General features: G+C 43.6%; 2 protein-coding genes across 2 annotated transcripts; one reads left to right on the forward strand and one right to left on the reverse strand.

The window, feature by feature from the left end:
- Nucleotides 1-10,132: 10,132 nt before the first annotated feature.
- SCRG1 (stimulator of chondrogenesis 1) lies at nucleotides 10,133-12,394 on the forward strand. The gene is made up of 3 exons (XM_009978471.2): nucleotides 10,133-10,246; nucleotides 10,509-10,771; nucleotides 12,340-12,394. The coding sequence occupies exons 1-3, from the start codon at nucleotides 10,133-10,135 to the stop codon at nucleotides 12,392-12,394; spliced, it is 432 nt and encodes a 143-aa protein (XP_009976773.2).
- A 3,418-nt stretch (nucleotides 12,395-15,812) lies between these two features.
- Nucleotides 15,813-22,317, reverse strand: SAP30 (Sin3A associated protein 30). The gene is made up of 4 exons (XM_086611952.1): nucleotides 22,009-22,317; nucleotides 20,419-20,541; nucleotides 17,668-17,766; nucleotides 15,813-16,152 (listed from the first exon to the last, which is right to left on the reverse strand). The coding sequence occupies exons 1-4, from the start codon at nucleotides 22,315-22,317 to the stop codon at nucleotides 16,030-16,032; spliced, it is 654 nt and encodes a 217-aa protein (XP_086468078.1). The 3' UTR covers nucleotides 15,813-16,029.
- Between the last annotated feature and the right edge of the window lie 322 nt (nucleotides 22,318-22,639).

Raw genomic sequence — 22,639 nt, forward strand, 5'->3', positions numbered from 1 at the left:
TCCAGTTTCTCCACGTCTCTTTCATACTAGGTGACCCAGACTTGGATCCAGCACTCCAGATGTGTCTCACCAGTGAAGAACTACCTCCCTCAACCTACTAGAAACACTCCTCCTAATGCAGGCCAGGATACTGTTGGTCACCTTTGCTGCAAAGGTCCATTGCTGGCTCGTGCTCAACTTGGTGCCCACCAGGACCATCAGATCCTACTCTCCAAAGCTGCAATCCAACCAGTTGGTCCCCAGCCTATCCTAGTCATTCTTCCCCGGGACTTTGCATTTGCTTTTGTTGAATGTCATGGTATTCCTGACAGTCAACTGTTTCTCCAGGCGCTCTGAGTGACAGCCTAACCATTAGGTGCATGGTCTCCTCCCTCCACTCATGCTTCATTTGCAAGCTTCCAGAGGTTGTCATGGCTTCCTAACTCAGTTGTGGGTTGCCATCTCCCTCCCTTGTTGCTCCTTGTTTAAAGCTCTCCTCAGCAAGTTGGCCAGCCTGTTGGCAAAGATGTTTTTGCCCCATGCAGTCAAACTTGATGCTTTCCAGATCTCTGCTGGTGGTATTGTTGGTGACCACATGGACGAGCAGCAGGGCTGTCGTGGTTTAGCCTCAGGCAGCAACTAAGCACCACACAGCTGCTCGATCACTCTCGATCACTCCTCTCCCTCAGTGGGAGAGGAGAAAAACATAACAAAAGGCCTGAGGGTCAAGATAAGAACAGAGAGGGATCACCCACCAACTCTGGCCCCAGGCAAAACAGACCCAGTTTAAGAATAAACCAATTTAATCTGTTACCAGTTCATTCAGAGAGGATAAATGAGAAAAAGAAGCCAGATCTTAAAATACACCTTCCTCCCATTCCTTCCTTCTTCCTGGCTCTACCTCCTCCCCCAGCAGCACAGGGGGACAAGGAATGGGGGTTATGGTCAGTCTGTCACATGTTTCTGTGGCTCCTTCTTCTTTAAGGGGAGGGCTCCTCATACTCTTCCCTTGCTCCAATGTGGGGTCTCTTCCCACAGGAGACAGGTCTCCATGAACTGTTCCAACTGAGTCCTTCGGCCGGATGCAATCCTTACCCATCAGATTGCTCCAGCGCAGGCTTTTCCCATAGAGTCACGGCTGCTTAGGGTGCAGCCACCTGCTCCAGCGTGGGGCCCCTTCCCATGGACTGCAGATGCATCTCCGCTCCACTGTTCATCTCCAGCAGTGTTGGGTCCTTTCCCATGGGAGGTGGTCCTCTACAAACTCCCTTCAGCACAGCCACCTGCCCCAGCGTGGGGTTCTCCAAGAGATACGGGTGGATCTCTGCTCCACTGTTAATCTCCATGGGCAGCAGGGGGACTGCCTGCCATCTCACCACAGGCTGCAGGGAGATCTCAGCTCCAGCACAACCTCCTCCTGCTCCATCTTCGCTGTCCTTGATGTCTGTATAGCCGTTTCCCTCAGGTGTCAGCCCTCTCTCCACTGCAGCCGTGCTGGTCCCGACAAACCTCGGCAGTTCCGGCAGGACCAACTCCGCCCAGTGGGTGCCACGGCAGTGGGGTGCTTCAGAGCAGTAGTTTCCCAATTTAGAGTAATTTTTCCGTAACACGTTCAGATTCAGTTCCCAGTCTGAGACACCAGACTTTGTACACACACACACATGCACAGCGTTAACTCATTTGGCCTGTCTGGAATTGACAGCTCATAGCATCAGCAGGGTCTGAATACATTGCATCCTCTCTGCCTTCATAGAAAAGCAGCAACAGCCTGAGCATGCTAATAGTCCATTGTTCTGAGGAAATACACTAAAAGATGCCTTTGATTAGTACGGTGCTTTGTGTCATGCACTTTAACCAAGCACAGATTGTAGACTGCAGAAAAAGTGGAGAAAACTAACATCAAAACCATGAAACCAGAAATCAGAGAGAGGGGAAGCAGAGGGGCTCTGGGACTCCACAGAAAACAGCCGCTGGAAACAAAGCAGCATCCAACAATAAAGGCGAGAGACAGAAGAAACTTTGCAAGAACTACTGTACCCTCTGACTTCTTCAGAACAATGAACAGTGTTCTAGAAAACTCAGGTTGATGGAGGTACAAGGTATAAAGCAGAAGCAGAACTCACAAAGGCAATTGCAGAGTATCTAAGAAAGCGGATGTTTTCTGAAATCTATCCTCGACAGAACAAAGGGCACAAAATGAAAGTCACATGAAGTAAAAAGCCCAAATTTTTGACTATTATAGATGTTGAGTGATGGAAAGGCTGATATCAGGGTGAAGTGCAAGTTATATTTGTTTTACATGTGAATATTTGCAAAATGAGCATGTAAGATTTTTATCTTTGCTTAAAAATCCATTGTACTGAAGATTGACTCCTAGACACCCTACCTACTGTGAGCCTGTAACAAAAGATGACAGCAGTTAACATCTTTGCTCTACTGGCACTGTCATTACTACTTTATGCATCCCTACAATACTTACATTCCTTTTCAATCTTAAAGTATAGGTTTTGGATTGTATCATTCACTAAAATCAGGTTTTCATGTTCCTTATAGATCTCTTTATATGAACTCTATGTATTAATGAGCTGGCTTAATGACTCAGATTAAATCTTAAATGATACCACTTAATGTGAGTGGAGAAACATCAGTATTTTTCACTGTCAGCCTGCAAAGAGCGGAATGTTGATATCATGGATACAGTGAGATGCAAATGGATTTTTGTTTACAGAAAAAAAGCTAAACCTTTTTGTTAAACCCATGTGGCTCACATTAAAAATGTGAAGCACATTTAGAATGCTGAGTACTTAAAAAAAAAAAATCAGAAAGTAAGATTCTTTTTCCAGGGCACGTTACACAAATTTAGTCTAGAGTAATGCTGTATGTCAGAGGCAGCCACACTTTTGCAGCTCAATTTCAGTGCTGCCTTGTTTTTCTTTTCTCTCACCCTACCAGGGGCCATTCTCCTTTGAAAACTACCTCTCCTATGGATTGCTGCTGCTGCTACCTTGTCACTAGCCCCTCATGCCTCCATCTGCCACTGCCTCCTCATGGGCCATCACTTCTTGCTGGCTCCAACAGCTCCAGCCTGGGGGGACAAAAAAAAAAAAAAAAAAAGCCACAGCAGCTCTACTTCGCATCTTACCTCTAACATTGCCATAGCTCTTCAGACAGGAACAGAGGAACAGAGACACGCATACAGCTAAAAAAGGATCTCTAAATATAAAGAGTTGAACGCAATTCTTCATTACCATTTCTACATAGATGAAGGAGGGTGAAAAACCAGGGTTTCCTTACGGTTCTCCTGCAGCTCCCAGATGCCACAGTGGAGAACAACAAAAAAAAAGCCTTGGCGATTTTCAATAGTCCTCGGTGAGGGCTGGCACTCCGCCAGCCTGTGCCAGGCACCGGCTGCCGAGCCCGCCGGGGACGCTGCGCTGGGGCAGAAAGGCAGAAGGAAACCGAAAACAGAGAAAGGGCCACCGGGGCTGGAGACAGGGAGCGAGGTGGAGTGAGTCAGTATAGAAAGAGAAATTCAGGGCAACAGGTGAGCAGCAAAGTGGAGAAGGGAAAGGAGGTAAAGTCTAGAAGTACCGCTTTGTATGCTGCTTTCTCCCTAGCCACCTGTGTTGCCCTTCAATGCATTTTCCTATAAACTACCTCACTTCTCACACCTCAAAGAGCTGTTCCTACGCTCTCAGGTTGCATTTCCCTGCTGAAATTCCCCAAAACCTTTGCTTCCTCTAAATCCCAATTTTCTTCCCAGTCTCTCCTCTGAAGCAGCATCACGAGGGAGAAATTTTCCTCCTGTTCCCAAATGTTTCCAGTGACTGAAAACATCATACATGGGGCTATGGAGGGAAAGAAAAAAAAAAAATCACCAGCAAAACACCAGCTTTGTTAGAACTGCCTTTTCTGAAAACACAGCAGGACATATCCCAAGGAAAACTATCCCTCACATACTTCATTTTGTAAACAAAACTATGAGTCCACCAGACTGCTGCACAAACAGGGATTTCCCAGGGACAAAAATGAGTTCTGGAAACACAGATACTCCCTGGAAAACGCAAGAGAACTTAAATGGGCAGTAAGGGAATAATCTTAATATACTTTTATGACATCTTCTGACAAAAACTTCAAATTATTCATACCAAAATTTATTTGCAATTAACTAAAAAGGCACCCAAACTCAGAGCATCAACACAGCACGCTCCCATTCCCTCCTCCCAGTTTTATCCCTGCTTATAGCCAGCGTCCTGCTGATTTCCACCCGCGCTGGGCTCACAGCCTGCCCCAGTAGCAGAGTGCTGCCCTAGAACACTGCGTACGCCCAGAGGCATTAGAATAATCTTGTTTAAGGCACAGAACACTGTGGCCAGGATCCACACCAGAAAAGAATTTCTGCAGAAAAGCAGAGGCAGCACCGGGCGTTTTGTCACCCTGAAAAGGCAAAGGGTGTCCTGTTCTGACAGCAGCTGCCCGCAGCTCCTCCCTCCCCTTTTAGGTTGTCAGGCCCATAACAGCAGTGGCAAAAAATGTCCTGCCTGACAGTTCTAATCTGAATTAGAGGCAGAGGTACAACCATGCATCCTTCTCTCTGCTGTCCTGGCTGCCCACCTCCAGCAGAGAGGGAGAATACCTTGCTGGATGGGACCACTGCAAGTAGGTAGGTTCAGTTTCTAGAGGCTTGTTTCTAAGCATCCGTGTCCTTCGCCTACTTTCCTTGCTGAGGCAGAAGATGGGACATGCGCTTCTTACAGTGGTCCTAGTTCACTTCTGGCATATGATAAATCAAATGGAACAGGCCTCAAGACATCAAATTGTAAGCTGAGTCAGCTGAGAGGAGGCACTTTTTTGTGCTCCTAACAAACCTCTGTACTGGAAGCAGCCCAACAGATAGAGAAAAATCAAACTCTTGCAAAGGAACATCACATGGAATCAAAATGATGTGGACTAGAAAACCTAAGAATTACAGCTCAATAGCTAAGGTGCAATCATACTTCTCTATCCACATCACAAGATAGATCCAGAATGGTCATAATAGAACAAGAGTCAAATTGCAACACAAATATGAGGACACAAGCTTCATCCCCAAGACTATTTTCTCATTAATATATGATACTTCAATTCCACTTAAGAACCTCGTTGTGTGTTTTTATGATACCAGATCATTTGATGAGCTATATTAGCCTAAAGTAACTTCCCCTGAAATACTGTTCAATGTAATGCTTCACCTCTTGATTAGATGTTTGGCCAGTAATGAACTCAATGCACAACATCGCAGAGCATGCTGCACTAGCAGTCTGGTTAAAATAACTGCAGGTTTTTTATTATTTCAGTTTCAAAAAACTGAAACAATCCAAAAGCCAGGAATTATAGTATTGCATGAGATTGTTGATGATACCCAGTGTAAAATAAGGCATCTGTCCAGTAACCACGTTCTTCTGTCTGTGCAATCCTGGGAGCCCACTCCTTCCCACTCCCCATCGCCTGCTCACGCTCCACAGCAAGACACAGTTATTCCATGGGGTGTATCCACTTCGCCTGTTCTGGATGTTACAGTTTGCTCTCTGAGGAGATACCTTCTCACTGCATCCTGGATGAACTAATCATTTCCTGCTGGAAAGGATATACGTTTATTTTTCCCCCCTCTAGTCCAGGTTGGCAGTGACTGAACGAGGTAGTTCATGAAGCCCATCCTCTGGCCCCTGGCTGGAGAAGAGAGCCCGTCAGTCACAGGCAGAAGTCAGGGCAAAACAAAGGGTTGTTTGTACTGCATCTCCCCTCAGCCCTCCCTCTTCTTATCCCCGCTAGCTCTCGCTCTCTCTGGGTACATCTAAAAAGATACAGCTGCCAAGAAAGTGAAAGGGAGTGAAGCAGAAGAGAAAGGTATGTCTTGCTCCTGAAATTATCCTTGTGTGCTTGTTCTGCTGACGCTAGCTACGGAGTACAGAATTAGAAATATATATGGGAACATGCAGGAGAAGATTTAGGAGATGCAGATACATTGTAGGCAAGAAATGCTATTCAAGTCAGATGCACAGATATGATCCAGCTGAAGATAATTCTTTCACTATCTTGTTCTTCTTCAAAGTTGGACGCTTCATATTAACATCTGAAGTCATTAAATATACTATATTGCCTTCTGGTGCTCAATAATATTGCAAAATTGGAGAGGTGTGTTCATAATGAACCGCTGTCTTTAAGAAAACTAAATAGCTTTTAATGAGAACTCTATTTCTGGAGAGAATCATGGTATTGATGGTAATTACAAAGCAGTAATTCACTGAATTCATCCTCAGTGGACTAGCTGCTGTCCTTACAATGCACCAACTGTTCAAGCAAAATAGATTGTAAGGGATTTTTTTTTTGTAGGGAAAAAATTTCTTCATAATAATATCAGTTATGCAGCTCTTGTGTAATGATTTCTTAGGAACACACCAATAAACCTATTACGCACTAACACACCTAAATATTAAATGCTTAGCTCAGCATTTTACAGGTGCTTCTGAAACGGAAACCTGACAAGCAAATAAACAATAAAAGACATTTCATTTTAAATAGGTATTTTTAGCTCTTGAACTCAATGCATATAACAAGCAAACATATATTAAATTTGCTTCACTTTGAGTGCAACTTGTTAACCCAGCACGTGCTACTGGACAGACTGGAAAAGATCTTACGACAAAAGTGTACCAATTAACATATTCCTTGTTTTCAACATTAGGCAACCGGAGATGCAGACTGCTTAATAACTGAAGGGTATATTTATGAGTTGATAGACCAAATTGTAAATATTTATTTTTTCCCAAACATGCATGACCTCTAGAGGTGCTGAAATACATGTTTTGTGTCATTTCTCAGATTTCCCTATTTCTATCCCTTATTTCTAACACCTAAGTTCTTACTAATACCATCTGATGTTTAAAGGGCATCACTTCTCATAAAGCATTACCCTGTTGTTCTCAGCCAAGGAGGCTGAAACGTGGGTTTCTCTCTTTGTTTTTTTTTCTGATTACCTCTGCATCTGGCAGATCCAAAGACTACATGGTGCCAAATTGCCTGGCAGCATAATTCAAAAACCCTCAGCTGAACAAGCAGGGACAGCACTGATTCCTGACTCACCATGCGCATTCCCAAACTAATCATTTTCCTTTACACAAAACTCCAAATTATTTCAAAGGACTTGTTATCCCAGCTGTGCTACGTCTCAAACTTTACTCACACCATGTCAAAGTAACCAAAGTAATTCATTGAAAAGAACTTCTGCAAATGCAAGGAGCTAGTTTTAAATATTTTCAGATGGCTTTACTCCTGCTAGAATTTGAAATGATATGATCTTGATAGAGCAACCTGGTCAGGCTTAGCATGATTGGTATTGCTACCTTTTTGGAAGGTTTTATAAAATAAAGAAATGTAAGAGGGTGCTTGCTGGCAATGAGTCTTTGAGCCATGTTAGTGATTGGATTCATTCATCGTATTTCCCCGACTCGTTTTATGAGAAAAGACTGTTTCTGTGGTATGCAAAAGCAGATAAGGTCTTTGATGTGTATTTTGAAATAAATACACCCACACTAGGCTCTGCTCCTTACCTAGGCAATCAGTGACATACCATCATCTCCACAACTGTATTCAGGAACAGAACTTGCCGCAGTTTGTCAAAAAAAGATGCTGCAATCTGAAAGGTCTGCCGAGTTTCTCAGCATCGATCCTGTGCAGGGAGCTGATGAAGCACTTCAGGTCCTTGGCAATCTTTCATCTGCAAACAGGGACTGTTCTCTCACAGGAAAGGAATAACCTTCTGAAGAAAGGTCTTTTGACTAAAAGTTTCCTTTTGGTTATGATCAGCAAAATAACAGAGGAAATATTTAAGTAGAAATAAAACTAAAATAAAATGAACAGTTTTTTTCTGAATAGCAACAATGCTGAGCATTGGTAAGATGCATAACCGTACTGTTAGTGAAGCTGTCTGTAGCTCACCAGCATACTGACTTTGCTAATACTGATTTTGGCTGTCATCCATATAAACCATATAGTGCAACAATGCACTATAGCAACATCCTGCTATGTTCCAAGGCAAGTAGTGAGCTACCTGAAACCATAGGTTGCGATTTTCGAATCCAGCAATTTGACAGTCTATAGAAAATCTGCTCATTTCAGGACAGAGCGAGCTCCTACAAATTTTGAGCGAGCAGGCAGGCAGCTGGCAACAGATTCAAACGAGCATTCCAGTTGAACTCCAGGTACAGAAAGATCACTCAAATTATTAGGAATTAAAAAAAAAAAATGTACACAAGAGCAAGATATATTGAATGCCTCATCCTCAGGGGAAGAACTCACAGAAGAATCCAATCACAGGAAACAAAGGCATAAACTCCCTGCTTCCTAAATTTCTTTTTCATGGAAATTTTCTTCCATTAAATACTTAAATAATTAAGTTCAATTATTTGAACAGAAGAACGTTAAATTGTACTCCTTGACACGGCATTTATCAAGGTATAGTATAAACAAACTTGTTCTCTTTGAGCATTAGAGTTCTCTGAGCAGAACCCTCATAACTGCAGTGTTTATGCTCCTACAAAATAAAACCATTATTATAATAATACAAATTCTTTACTTCAGTCTAAAAAAAAAAAATCAACAGCAGGCAAAATTAGAACAATGTTTACTTTATTGAGTAGTAGTTTTGAAGTTTAAAAGTAATAAAGACAGTGTGTTATTCAATACTGCACTCTAAGGTAATTAAAAAATAGATCCCCAAGGCTCCATTACTAGTAGTTTATAGGAGTCTCCTACTCAAAAGTTCATATACAAGTTCATGGAGACTAAAAAGAATCAATGAATTTTGCTTCTACAACAGAAGTTAAAAATACACAAGAGCTTATTTTCACTTCAGTCATGTCCTTTAATATATTGCCCACTTTTTAATGTTTTATTTGGCTACTGGCATTCAAAAAAGAAGTTTGCACTAAATCTTATGGAAAAATATAATTGAAGAGCATCAAGGTGTAGTATTTTATCCCTAACGCATATCCAAATTCCCAGATTTTCTTACAGTTTCTGGTGTGTCGTTTCATTGGTTGAAGAAACAGAACATCAGCAGGATAGCTATGACGATGATATAACTACCCAGGAAAAATCACTACAAAATACAGTAAATTTATACATTTGATAGCTTATTGTTTGTTTTTCAAGGGCAAGCTCAAGAGTTTTACAAAGTAACCCAAGTGAGATTGTATTAATTGACTTCTACAGCAGGCATGCCTTCTTTTTTTTCTTATCTAGATAGTAGCTCTGCCATCTTAACTCGGCCTTTGATAGTCTTCGATCAGACACTGCCTTATGCCTAGTTATTTTTGGGTTAGTCTAGAGCCCTCTATTCTGCCACCCCACAAGAAAGACTAGAACCCACGTGCAACGACGTGGAGTCAGGGTTATCGACTCCGAGGTGCCAACAGGATGAAGGGAAGCAAAGTCTTCCTTGAGGCTAACACATGTACAGTGAGGAGCACACTGGGAGAGGCTGCTAGGCAGAGCTGGCCATTGTTTTAGGTTAGTTTTCAGAGCAGAATTCCTATTATAATTCAATAAGGTATCAGACCCCTTCCATTCGAGTACGAGGAAAGGTTAAAAAAAAACTCCCTCTCCTAATACCAATAAAGTCTAGGTTGAAGCATTGTTCAAAATGCTAATTTAAAAGTGAATGGAAGTTCAAGGATCTTATCCAAAGCTTTGTGGCATGGTCAGTCTCTGTGCAAAGCAGCACAGAATAGCAGAGCTAGAGTTAAACAAGCTCATGCTGACGATGGAAAGCCTAGTTACGAACAGTAGAGTTGTGCAAGGGATAATTTGTCTGGTCTTTTTAAAAGCAGCATTGATTAAACTATAATGGCCTCCTGTAGCAAGACTCAGCTAAGCAGTTTGCAGTACTTAAAAAAAAAAAAAAAAAGATAAAATCCTCAGCACCTGCAGCCCAGGACAGTGGCACTGGGCAGCACTGCAGAGAGCTTCAGCCTCCTTTGGCATTTAATGCTTCAGTTTCTTGAGCAGAGTCCATGACAGAGGATTCAATCAATCAGGCGACAGTTTTTCCACAACTTCGATGGGCAAAGACACAATTCATTTTATGTGAGTGGCTCTTGTTTCCACAGGCAAAATGGTCAGAAAGGCAAGGAAACACACCCGGACATTTTTCCCTGGTTTGGTAGAAATCAATACGTTCACTTACAGCACTGAGAGAACACGGCCAGCTCAAAGCAATTTTCTCAAGGTGAGAGGCCAAAGAAACAACAAAATTGCCAGCAAGAGAAGCCTCAATTCCCGATGAAAGGATTCCCAAGGTTGTACAGAAAGTAATGAATATCAATTCTGCTGCAATATTATTTACCTCCTAGGAGAAAACACTCTTCCAGCACTCGGGCTCAAACCTCCAGTTCACAGGAAAGAAAAGAAAAACGCAAGCCAGAAAGCAAATTGGGGAGAGAAATCTGTTCAATAGCTATACCTGTGTCACGTACCTCATTTCTCTTTAGCACCCTGCTGCAGGTAGCTTCGCAAAAATGAAGGTGGTCTCGGCACTGCTTCTGCTCAGCACCCTCCTGGGCACCCCCGCGGTGCCCTCCCGGCGTCCTCCTTGCTACAAGCGGCCTCTCAAAGACCACAACTGTCACAACATCCCCGAGGGCACGGCGAACCTCCGACAGATCGATGACGGTCTGCAAGGTCACTTTTGGGAAGGGAAGGGCTGCGAGGTGATCTGTTACTGCAGCTTGAATGAATTGCTCTGCTGCCCAAAGTAAGACCATGCTCGTTTTGTATAAACCTGCACAGCTCTATATGATCGCCCATTGTATTCCCATCATTTTATCGTTTCCACTGGAGGAAAAAGCTTTCATTTTAAAGAAATGCATCACTTCAGACGGTTTGAAATGAATACCAAGACACAGCCAATTACCAGATATGCTGCCAGTTTTCTTTTTTTTTAGGGGCTCACCTAGGACATGCTTAGCATACTCCACAAACCTGCACATCCTATTACAGGAGACTTTAGCATTTAAATCACCCAACTTTTGACTCTTCTGTTTGATCTAAACTAAGTATGAGAACTACATCAAATTACTCACAGCACTTTGCAATGAAGATGTTTTCAGGACCACAAACAAAACCATTTGATTTCTGTTCCACAGTAAAGGACTATATTGCTATTCTAAGGCGTATGCAGTACGTCAGTTGAATAAATGATTCTGTAAAGACAGCTGGTTTAAGTAGGAAAGCGAAGAGGAAAAACAGACGTTCACAAATGCCTGCAGGGGAGGGAAAAGATTTAGCCCAAGAACACTGACACTTCTCTGGCTCCCTGGCACTGCTGACAAAGGTGATCGGTGGAGTTCTCAATGAACACATGTTGTGTTTTTATTTTGTTTTACAGAAAGAATGTACATCCCAACAAAATTTATATTGGGCTAATAAACACCACCAGACCATACTGGTTTGAAGTAATAGAATGTATTAAGAGGTATTGTTTCATTCAGCTTTCCAGCACTATCTTTACTTCAGGAAATTTAGGCAAAAAGTATCAACACTTCAAAACTTACTAATACTTTAGGGACACTAAAATGTGATGGCATTATACAGGCAAGCAAAAATGGCTTTTTATGTGTGCTTCTTTTACTATCCAAGTTTCTCAAGTCCCCTAAAATCGAATAAAAGGCAACTTTTCAGCACTCCTGTAGCAGACTAGTTCTGAACCAAGTGGGAATGACTCCTAAAGCTAGAAACCTCACATTCAAACTGAAAGCAGGGTTGAAATCAATTTTTCATATTTCACTCTCCCTAAAAACAGATATGGTGTCCTCACCCTGAAGCGCACTTTGAGTTTCCGGCTTCAACTTCTGAGCTTTGAGCAGCCTAATAAAGCCTCTTACAAGCCTTGATATAAATACATAAGGAGGTCTTCCTTCAAACATCTTGATGTAAAGAAGACCTACTTTGCAGGTCTGCTCTTGGGACAAATTGCACTAAACAGTATGCGTGCACATGCCAAAGATCTTTATTTTTATAATATTATGTATTTGGTAAGTTTACTTTCCCGAAGCTAAAATACCAGGGTGGAGTCCTAGAACTCTGGTCAGTCAAATAAAGTTTTGCCATCACTTCCAAACCAGGCCAGCAGAGGTAGAAATGCAGTATCTTCACCCAGACCTGCAGTTGCACTTGCATTGCTGGAAAGGCATCCCACAAACACAGTAATCTCACATATATCCCACCATAAGCTAAAAAAATCCACAACTGGAAATATCTGTGATGTTAAAGTTCTGATAAATCAATGATCTAACTATTTAAATATCTGGTAATATCTTTCAGGGATATTTTCTTTGGACCAAAGATATCGTTCGTGATCCCCTGCAATAGTCAGTGATGGATATCAAGTCTGCCAGTGAAGACAACAGACATTCTACAATCATGTAATAATGCTTTCAAGGGGAAAAAAAAAACCACCACCACCACCACCACACTTCCTTTCTAACCACAAGACAGTGCCTCTTTTTACACTGCAGAAAAATTTCCTTTTTCTACCTTTTTGGAATCTCAAACACGTAAGAAGTTCTCCTTTCAAATTTGGTAGCTGACTTAATTTCCACAATGGTGCAAAAGACTGTACAAGCTCTTAATGCATCCCCCAGCAAAAAGCGTAGCTCTTGATACTCAGCACAACATTCTCAACTAGTCTGGATGAAGAAACTTCAAGCCTAAACCTTCACATCATTAGGAATGCGACTCTCATAGAAAACTACAGGAGTGCAGCTTCCTATTGCTTTATTGCCATCACAGTTAATGTTGTTTTAAGCTGAAAGCTATTCAGTCTCTGACACTTCTGCAGACAGGCTCCCACGTTCCATTTAGGCAACCTAAAATACATGCACATACAAAAGGCAAACTTTCACGATGCATATTTGAAAATTCCACTGGGAAAAAAACCCTCAAAACTCACATTAATAGTATTAAAGTACACTTAGGTCTTACTTATGCCTAACTGGTCACCTGCATTAACTATGCAATCTGTAAAACCTTAACTTGCTTAATCTTAACACTGAACATTTAAAATGCTACAACAGTTACAATAGCGCATATATAGATATATTCAGAAAGATGTCTAAAGAGGATGGGACTGATGCAAGGTCTGTTAAGGCAACATAAAAAATCCACACTTAAGCCTTTCTTAATCAAGCCTCGTTTGAAATACAGTACCCCAGAATTAAATAAAATGCTGTCTTGTTTTTAGGCTAGCCCTGTAAAGAAAATAGGTAGGGGAGTGAAAACAAAGAGGTATGTCAAAATATTAGAAATAATCACGTTAATGTTTAAGAGGTATCATGATCCAGGCTGTAGATTTACAGTCACCTCTCAACACCTGCCAATACCAACTGCAGCACAAGAGAAACAGCCAAAAATTCACGTCTCTTTGTAAGTTTACAAGCCACCTGCCTTACGTATAAAAACTCCTTAGCTATCAAGTCAGTCACACAAAAGGTGTGTAGTACTGAAGTAACTATTTAGTCTTCCACTCAGTGTCCTGTTCATTTAATAATCCTAACACCATGAAAACTGCTACCACTTTACCAGACTTATCACAGTATCACAATGCGTGTTGTTCTTCTTCCTCTGTTAGTAAACAAAGTTTGGCTAGCAGGGGAGGGCGCTGATTATGCGTAGCTAATAATAAATGCTTCAAGTAAATCTGTGTGTACTATTTTTGTGAAGTAATTCTTAGGCTACTGACTGTTAAACAAACAGTTTGTGTCACCAGGCTTTTTAAGCCTGGTTTGTGTAATTATTCCCTAGTCATTTGGGCTTCCTACCAAATCATCAATTAAGGGTTAAAACCCCACATCAGTCTGGCAACCCACAATATCAAAGTCAAAATATCCAAAGTCAGCACTCTGCTAAGAAAACATATAGTATTTGCTCTTGTGCAAAATCCTCTATAAGCTTCTGGCAGTGATAAGTGATAAGGGCATCTAACTTCTGTTGGTTGCGTCGTCTAGTTTCTACATGAATCACGTTGCACATGCCTGGCATTCACAGCTTTCCAAAGCAGCAGTAGCAAAAAATTTAAGGCAGATGCAAACGTGGGGAGTAAAGTCAGGTGATTTCCAGTTACTTTCCTTCCACCACTCCCGGCTAAGGAAAACCCATAAGACACTGGAGGAAAAAAATGTTACCACCTGCAGCAGGATAGGGTCACTTAGGCTACTACTTCCCATAGAAATGGGAATAGACTGACTTCCCATAGAAATTTGCTTTTGTTTCTCTCCCCACTCTCCTTCCCTCCCAAAGCTTCTTCTAATGGTCCTGCCAGGCCTAGGTGAGAACATTCACCCCTGCCATGCATTCTGAAAAAAAGTCTTTCTCCTTCACATGTCCTATCCAGGGCCAGGTTCCCTGGCTGCTTCTGCAACTAGTACTTTGAAGATGACAAGCTGAATTTGTGCAAATGATATTTAGTAAACAACTTCACAGTCACTGTAGCAAAACAGGCACTAAAACATCTCTTCAAAGGAATACCAATTTTAGCTGCCACTAGCTAGATATCACTAACCATCTTGAACTTAGGCCAACACCACAGAACTTTATTGTGGAAATACGCAAGATACTGCAAGTGAAAGAAATCAGGCCACTGAGTGCTACTGGGAAAGCAGCCAGTTTGAGGTCAGGGTTTATCATCGTTCAGTTCTGTGCAAGTATCCCAGGTCAAAAAAGCAAAGCACAGCATCTTAGTTGCAGCAATACAGCAAAGCAGAAGTTTTCAAAAAACACACAAGATTAACATCAAGCGGATTAGACTGTAGAAATACTGCTTTCTCATTTTTCCCAAATTAAGAAAAAGCTTTTAAACATCTGATGTTAAGAGTTGCAACAAATGCCAACTGAACAAGCTGAAGCTGTGTCCTCCTCCACTTTAAGATGGAGAACTCTTCTCTCTCCATCTTTTCTTCAACCTACGTGCACACCTTAAAGCAGAAAGAAATTATGTTCCATATACCACACATTTAGATCGGCACAATAATTAGACAACAATACAATAAGTCATTCATCGTATAATCTTCAACAACAGACTTTAAGATATTCGATTAAAATATTGATGAAAATATCCATGTGATATTTTTCTTGCATGTTACCATAAGTTTGGGGTTTGGATTTTATTTTTATTTATTTACTTTTTAAAAAACAGGCCTGAGCTAACGCATGCAATGAAAAAGAACTAGTATGCCTATTAGAAGATACCACATTGACCCAGCACAGACTCTGTCCTCCATTCTCCAATGAAGTTCTTAGCCTCGTTCTACGTAGATGAACAGAACAGTGAGCAGCTAAAGGATTTCTTACCAAGTGGAAGGATTTCTCAGCACAGTAAGCTGCACCAGTCTTTTCATCTGTACTTATAGCTTTGAAATTTGAAAGCTGCATTTTTTTCCATTTTAATATAGGAGCAGGAAGGCCTCAGTGCAGGGAAGCACATATCCCAGCAATGACAATATGAATAAACAAGTAAGAAAAGCCCCCATCAATTCTTGCTTCCAAAGGGGAAAATGTTATTCAGCCATTTCTGCCCAGCTAACAACTGGAACTGTCATTTAAAGCCTTTTACCTTAGGAAAAAGAACCTAGCGTTTTCTTTTTTTTTTAAAGGCACTCCATCACAACAGCTTGAAGTACATTCATAAATATATCCTTGGTACACTCTAATTGAAAAATATTCTAATATTATTACATAATTAGTCAAAGATTAACTATTAGGTACAAGTAACTTGCTAAATAAGTTACAGACACACCCACTTGAGCAACAATATCAGTGATATTTATTTAAAATAGTTTTGCTGAGGAAATTTGTTTCATAAGAGATGGTTTTCAAACAAATCAGCAAGGTTATGAAAAATAAAACAGGGATGAACTCTCCAGGGAGAAAAAAGTTACAAAGAAAGCTTTTGCATATCAACAAAAACCCTCAAGTCTTTTGATTTGCAGCCTGAGTCTCAGTCCCAACCTTTTCCATCTAATGAACTCCACTATCCATCTTTAGATCCGGTTTGTTCTTGTCATTCTTCACCGAGTAGATGAAATATGTTAAGGTGTCCTTTTCATTCACTGGAATTGTCCTAAAATGGCAGCCAATTATCTATAAAGGAAGAAGGTAAGGAAATTAAGTAATTACTCTTATATGTAGAAGCTGAAGATTTTTTTTTCCTTCACCAAAATGAACACCAGCTTTAAAAGAAAGCACTCAAAATATTATACCTACCAAAGACTATTCTCGGGCTTTTTGCAGAATACTTTAGTAGATTAAAATTAGCAAGAGAAAGTGAGAAAACCAGGACTGCTCATTTAACTACAGTTTAGCATAATTAGCAAGTTAGAAAGCTTTCTAAACCCCATCCCCCAAAAATTCAGAGAACAGGTTGACAGAGTCCTTTACAGTAGACTTCAAGTAACAGCCAGAGGAGCGTCTGATGTACATTAGGACAGGTTACAAGGAATCACATGCCCTGTAAACTAAGTTCTGCAGCTACGGCTCACAAGTACCTGCAGGTCAAACAAGCACATGACAGAAGCTTTGCCTAGTGCATCACACAGCGTAAGAAGTATAAACTAGTGCAAATACCTCATGAGATGAACCTCAAGCAGACTGTTAGGAATGCTAGTTTTGCAAAACAAAAACTGCTCCTGCTTTTTCAAAGCAAAGTCCTGCTAATTCAAGAGCTAGCTGTACCTCATCTTGCATATAAGAAAACAGAAGACTGATTTAAAATTCTTACTCATAGTAGCAGCAGCACTACTCTTTTATAGCTCAGCCTTAAGATCTCCCACACATTTAAGAACCTTGCCTTTAATCCATACAGATTAAGGGAGATACTAACAAAATGTCTGCACTGAAGTACAATGGAGTGTATCACTGCACGAAAGTGAAAAAATTGTTGCTGTATCTGCCTGTTGAGAGGCTCACCAGTTCTCCCACGTATTTACATTAGCACTCCGTAACCGCATCTTTGCAGCACAGGATTCCTTTAAAATTACGCTCACATGCAGCAAAGATGCTCACATACAGCTGTATTCATACACAGCTTCATCACTTTTAGAAATATTACGAAAAAACTAATTTCATAAAATTCCATTTTTCTGATGACAGGTCCCAGCGGTTTTACTTAACATTAATCATCAATATAAGCCTATTTTTCAGGTTTTCATACTTCACGTACACAGAAACACCTATGTTCGTATTAACTAGCTTTTTAAAGCAAAGTCTGAACCTTGCTAGAACTCCCCTGCCACTTCTGAGTTTCTAGTTCTTTTCAGCAGGACACTTCAGGTGAAGGTGTGACGGATGCCTAGACTATAAATCTGTGATTCTATGGTATTCAGGGACATGCAGATCATCTTACTGTTCCAACTCAACACTTCGAGTTTTCAAGCACCACACGCTCCATTCGGGAGTTAAGAGCCCCTCCTTTGGAAAAAACTTTTGATTTACTTGGCTCAGGAGCTGTGGCCAGTGAAGGAAGCTAGATAAGCAGTTTCCTTTTGTTCTCCCAAAATCCAGATTACACATGCTTTTTATGCAAGGATCACATTGTATAGAAAACCACATGCCATAGCAAGTTGCTTTTTCTATTATGGAACACTCACTCATACATACTTCAACAAGCTGTGCTTTGTTAAGTCCCGGTCTGGTCTGTAGCTTGAAGTGTCTTTTGTACCTTCGAAGTGTGTTTACTTGTAACTGATACAAATCAACCTATAAGAAAAGGAGGGTAAGGGGAAGAAAACAATCTAATGAACTGAAAAGAATTCAGTCATTAATAGCTTGCCTCTCGAAAGCATTTTGCAATCTCACAGATACATAAGTTTAAACTGTCAGCTCAGCAGATCTCATTTTGACAAAAAACAAACTCCACCCTGCACCTTCCAGCAGAAAGGAAAACAGTCCAGCTTGGTTTAAGAGCTTTTATTGTTACCAAGCATGGCTCTGCCTCCCTTTAGCTGTGGATAGTATTTGGAACTCATTATTGTACTTCAATCAGTTCTGGGTTTTTTGTTTGTTCCCCAGTTCAAGCATGGTAACACAAGACCCAGTAACAACTTCCAAATAACATCTATGAAGATGCCGATTCAAACGAGGCCCCTATACCATGATTTCAGCCACCGAATTTTACACAAGTTACATGCAAGATACAGACATCTGCACCATGAGATAGCACGTATTAGGATCATGTAAAAGTCTAGGGCACAAAGTTTTCTTGGCTGGAGGTGAGAGGATAAAACAGCTGCTTTTGCTCTCCAAACATATCCCTGCTACATAAGCACAACACAGGAGTTATGTGCACAAGCATAGTTGTCTGAAACTATTTTTCAGTGTGAGTTGACGGTTGAGAGAATCACACAAGGTCTTCTTAGGGATATAAACCTTAACTCAGTACTCCCTCAGTTCTGAACCCCACGAACTCTGATCAACAGTCGCTTCTCCCAGCAACTGCTTACCCTCCCACCCTCCTTGACAATGTAAGGGAGCTTAATCAGATGACTGAGTGGGAAAGCAAGCTGAGAAAGCAGCGGAATGAGAAATTCTGCTAGATCAGTTGCAATTACAGCAGTGTTCTCCAAACTCTGTGTTAAAGATTGGTTAACGCCTTCACTTCCACTTTACATTCATTTAGCAGCCTCAACTACAGAATATTTAAACGACAACAGTGCTACCACATACTTGGTAACCTGGCCAGCCTTGATGTGATGCTGCCTTGCGTGATAGAGGCTGGGCATCCTTGGGTATTCTAAAGCTTACACAGCACAAATTCCACTTCACAGGTCACAGTGGGGAACCCACTCACTAGAACATCACACAGGGGAGTAGCAGCAGCTTTCCACTAAGCCCCAGAAGCTACTAGTACTGCAGAAGCCTCTTCCCCTCCTGTAGTAGGAATTACTTCTAACAGGTAATGATGGTCATGACTAAGATGGAAACAAGAGGGCCTTACAGCCTTACAAGTCTTTAGAAGAATATATTTTTCCTTAGTAAACTGGACAGCTATTGAAAATAATAAAGGTCAAGGGCCAACAGGCACCTAAGGCATATAGCAATCGCATGGGATGAACATACTGCCCTCGTCCTAACAGCCAGCTGAAGATTCTCAAAAATACTTCCCAGACAGTTTTCTTTCCTGCAGTAGCGCTAATAAAAAAAAGCTTGCTTTCTTGTGCTAGAGATACCCATCAGCTGTGACATGTTTTATAATTCTTACACGAGAAAATAAAACAGGCTTGCAGCAGGAGAGCTGTGATTACTACTGTGCCAGAGAGCTACCTGAAGTCACACAGAACATTAGCTTCAGACAGAACTTTCAAAGACGCAATCCCACATATTTAAAAGACAAACAACACAGCCCAGCAAACTACTCCCAATCCCCTAAAATCCTCTTAGCCAGAGCCTTCAGACTGGAGCCACGTGCCTCTAGGCAAGCATTCTTGCACAAAGTTTCGTCATTTACACTGCTGGTATCTGCTGATGCTGACCACAGGGATGCCATTAAATTAACACTTACAGAGCAATTTCTGAAGAACACTTTAAAAAAAAATAAAATCCCTCTTAGAAAGGACTAGATAGGCATGACAGCCTCTGTGCAAAATTAACACGCTGAAGAGCACCTGCTAAGCCACACTGCAGCAGAAATAACCCAGAGCACATGTAGGAGAAAGCGCATTAGGTGCAGTCTCTCCCACTATGCTATGCAAAAGGTTTGAAAGCTGAAGTTCACTTTTGTAACGGGTGAGGTTTCGCTGCTCTGTAGTGGAGAAAGCAGGTCGGAAAAGCACCATCCTTCTCCAGTCGTTGGAAAAGCACCTCCACTCCACAGCTCCTCAAACGTCTCTTTCTCCAATAAGGGGTAAAAAAAAAAAAGAGCTATCAAAATTAAACTTTCCTAGTCAGACTAAGGCAATGGAATAACTGCAAGAGCCATCTGCAACACATTCAGCACAGAAGGAAAGGACTGGGGGGACAGGGCAGTGAAGTGTATATATTCCAAGCCCTATGTGCAATTCCCTTCAAGTTGTCAACTCCTGCAGAAGACAATGTGCTGATAATGTGGCAAAGCACCACTCTGGAGAGGAAACACCAAGAAGGAGAGAGTTAAAAACAATTTTCTGAGAGAACTAGCAGACACTTAAAAATAATCTAGAGAATCTTGTTCATTCTACTCTGCACAATTAAAACAGAAAATATACCATAAAACTCCGTTAGCTTTTGTTATATTAAGAACTGAGGAAATTCCCTTTCCTGCATACCCCAAAATAAGGAGCGCTGCAAGGGTGGAAAAGTGGTATCCATGCAGACTCCGTAGTCGTTAGGAACAAGCTTAACGCAACAATTAAAACCCCCCAACTATTTAGCTACCTCTGGAGTGTCGATGTCTTGCACTGGTGAGTCACCATCATCATCGCTGCCTTTCCTCTTTCTTCTGTTTCTCACACTCTGAATTAAGTTTTTGTGGAAGTCGCAAATGTACAGATGTCTTGCCTAAAAGAATAATACTGCGTCTTTCAATCAAATCCACGTATCTCCCAGACTTACGACATAAATGCACGCACAGAGACAACCCTCCAGCAACCGCGGTCACATTAACCGAGCTCAGGAAGCTTTCCTACTGGATTCTTCTAAATAAAGAACGTGTTATGCTGCATATCACTGCCACCGGCTTGGCCCAGAGGACGATGAAGTGCTGCAATCGACTGATCCGGCAGTAACAGGCTGCAGACACACACGAGTACAACCCTCCCTCCGGCCATTCATCGCAACTCGGGGATCGGGAAGCAAACAAACAAAACCCAAGCTCTCAGTTGTTCTTTGGAGGGCAAAAAGCCGGCTCTTATTTCCCATCGGCTCTCATTTCCCATCTATACCCGCCCCCCCTCCCCGGCCCGTTTTACTTCCACTACCTTCGCGAGGTCAAGCAACACACATGCCGCCGCCTTTTCTTTTTTAAAGTTTCCCTTTGTACAGATCCGCACGCTTTGGGAGGACTCTTCGGCGCGTAACAACCCTGATTTTCAGAGTTGCGTGCTTTAACGGCAATGGAGGCAGGGAGCTGCGTTTAGGGGCCACGCCTGCAGCTCAAGGAACCCCCGGCCGGCGGCGGAGGGGGGCGGGGGGGGGGGGGGGGTTGTCCCTCGGGGCGCACGGAGCTCTGCCCCAGGCGCCGAGCCGTCACGCCGGCCCCCGCGCATTTTAAACCTCTTCGCCCCCGCGCCGGGAAGCACTCCTGCGGTACCGGGCAAGGGCAAGCCCGAGCGTTAAATTCCGCAGAAAGTCGGCCGAAGGCGGCCCGGCTGCCACCCCCTCCGCCGGGGGGATCGGTGTCCCGCTCCCCCTGCCCGGCTGTGCCGAGCCGCGCCGCACTCCGCGGCGCCTGATGGCTGCCGAGCGGAAGATACGGCGGCAAGGGCAGACGTGCAACATCGCAACACGAGGCGGAGCAGCCGAGCGCTGCCCTCGCCAGGAACAGACACAAACGAGCGCGGCGGGAGCCATGCAGGCTCCGCTCGGGGGAGGAGGAGGGGGCTTGGTCCCCAGGCAGGCAGCCGGTGTCCCCTGCTCTTTGGGGGTGGGAGGGAACCCCAGAAGCAGGCAGGAGGGGCGGGCGCTTCCCCTCCACCTCTCCCGCAGAAGGAGGGCACTTTCAGGCCGTGCTCCTGCAGCAGCAGGCAAACTCCACCGTGCTGCGGCAAAAGAGGGTAAAGGGGAAACAACAGTTCCCCACCACCGAAAAAAAACCCCAACCAAAAAAAAAATATCAACCTAAACTTTATTAAAAGCCCCAAAACCAAGTAAGCCATGGGAGCAACCGGCCCGCACGGAGCGGCCGGGAGCAGGGCTGGGGCCGGACACGCCGCCGCTGCCCAGGCACGCACCGGCTGCTTTTGTCTGCCTGCCCCGCCGGCGGCGGGGGGGCGGTGGTCCCGCGTGCCCCTTCCTCCCCGGACTTACGCTCTTGTCCAGCTCGATCTTCACCTTCTTCTGCGAGATGCTCTTCTGGATCCGCTTGCTGAAGCTGGCGTTGCCGGCGGCGCGGCCGCACCGCTCCCCCTCCTCCCGCAGGCAGCACAGCTGCCCAGCCCCGGGGCCGCCTGCACCCCCGGCGCCCACCGAGCCCGCGGCGGCGGCCGGACCCAGCCCCGGCGGCGCTGGTGGCGGCGGCACCTCCACGGCGGAGCCCGCATTGCCCACCACCGCGGCGGTGGCGGCGGCGGGGTCCGCCCCGCGCTGGGTCACCTCCTCAGGGGCGAAGCCGTTCATGCCCGGCGCCACCTCCGCAGCCAGCGGGAAGCCCGGGGGAGAGCGACGGGTTCCCGCCCCGCACCGAACTTCCCCGGCGAGACGCCGCGGCCCGGCGGGGCGCTCCCCTGTTCCCTGCCTGTCCTCAGCGGCGGCACCGGGACGCAAGCCCGCCCTCAGGGGCGGCGAGTCCGCACGTCGCGGGAAGGACTCTCTCCGCCGGCTGCCGCTGCCCGAGTCCCGCGACTACCGGAGCGGCGGCGCCCCGCGGGTCGCCCCACTTCCTCCTTCCCCCCCTGTCATGTGGAGACTCTTCAGCTGTTTCCTATGCAACAACAGCAAC

This window comes from Tauraco erythrolophus, chromosome 5 (assembly GCF_009769465.1).
Source record: "Tauraco erythrolophus isolate bTauEry1 chromosome 5, bTauEry1.pri, whole genome shotgun sequence".
Lineage (NCBI taxonomy): Eukaryota > Metazoa > Chordata > Aves > Musophagiformes > Musophagidae > Tauraco > Tauraco erythrolophus.

What these genes read in the sequence shown, in the direction of transcription:
- SAP30 (XM_086611952.1), bottom strand. Translation starts at nt 22,317, where the DNA reads ATGAACGGCTTCGCCCCTGAGGAGGTGACCCAGCGCGGGGCGGACCCC. An exon ending in AGATCGAGCTGGACAAGAGC is followed by an intron (nt 20,542 to 22,008) that starts GTAAGTCCGGGG and finishes TTATTCTTTTAG; the next exon opens with GCAAGACATCTGTACATTTG. An exon ending in AAGACATCGACACTCCAGAG is followed by an intron (nt 17,767 to 20,418) that starts GTAGCTAAATAG and finishes CTTTTCTTATAG; the next exon opens with GTTGATTTGTATCAGTTACA.
- SCRG1 (XM_009978471.2), top strand. Translation starts at nt 10,133, where the DNA reads ATGGTCAGAAAGGCAAGGAAACACACCCGGACATTTTTCCCTGGTTTG. An exon ending in CTCAAAGCAATTTTCTCAAG is followed by an intron (nt 10,247 to 10,508) that starts GTGAGAGGCCAA and finishes ATTTCTCTTTAG; the next exon opens with CACCCTGCTGCAGGTAGCTT. An exon ending in GAATTGCTCTGCTGCCCAAA is followed by an intron (nt 10,772 to 12,339) that starts GTAAGACCATGC and finishes AATATCTTTCAG; the next exon opens with GGATATTTTCTTTGGACCAA.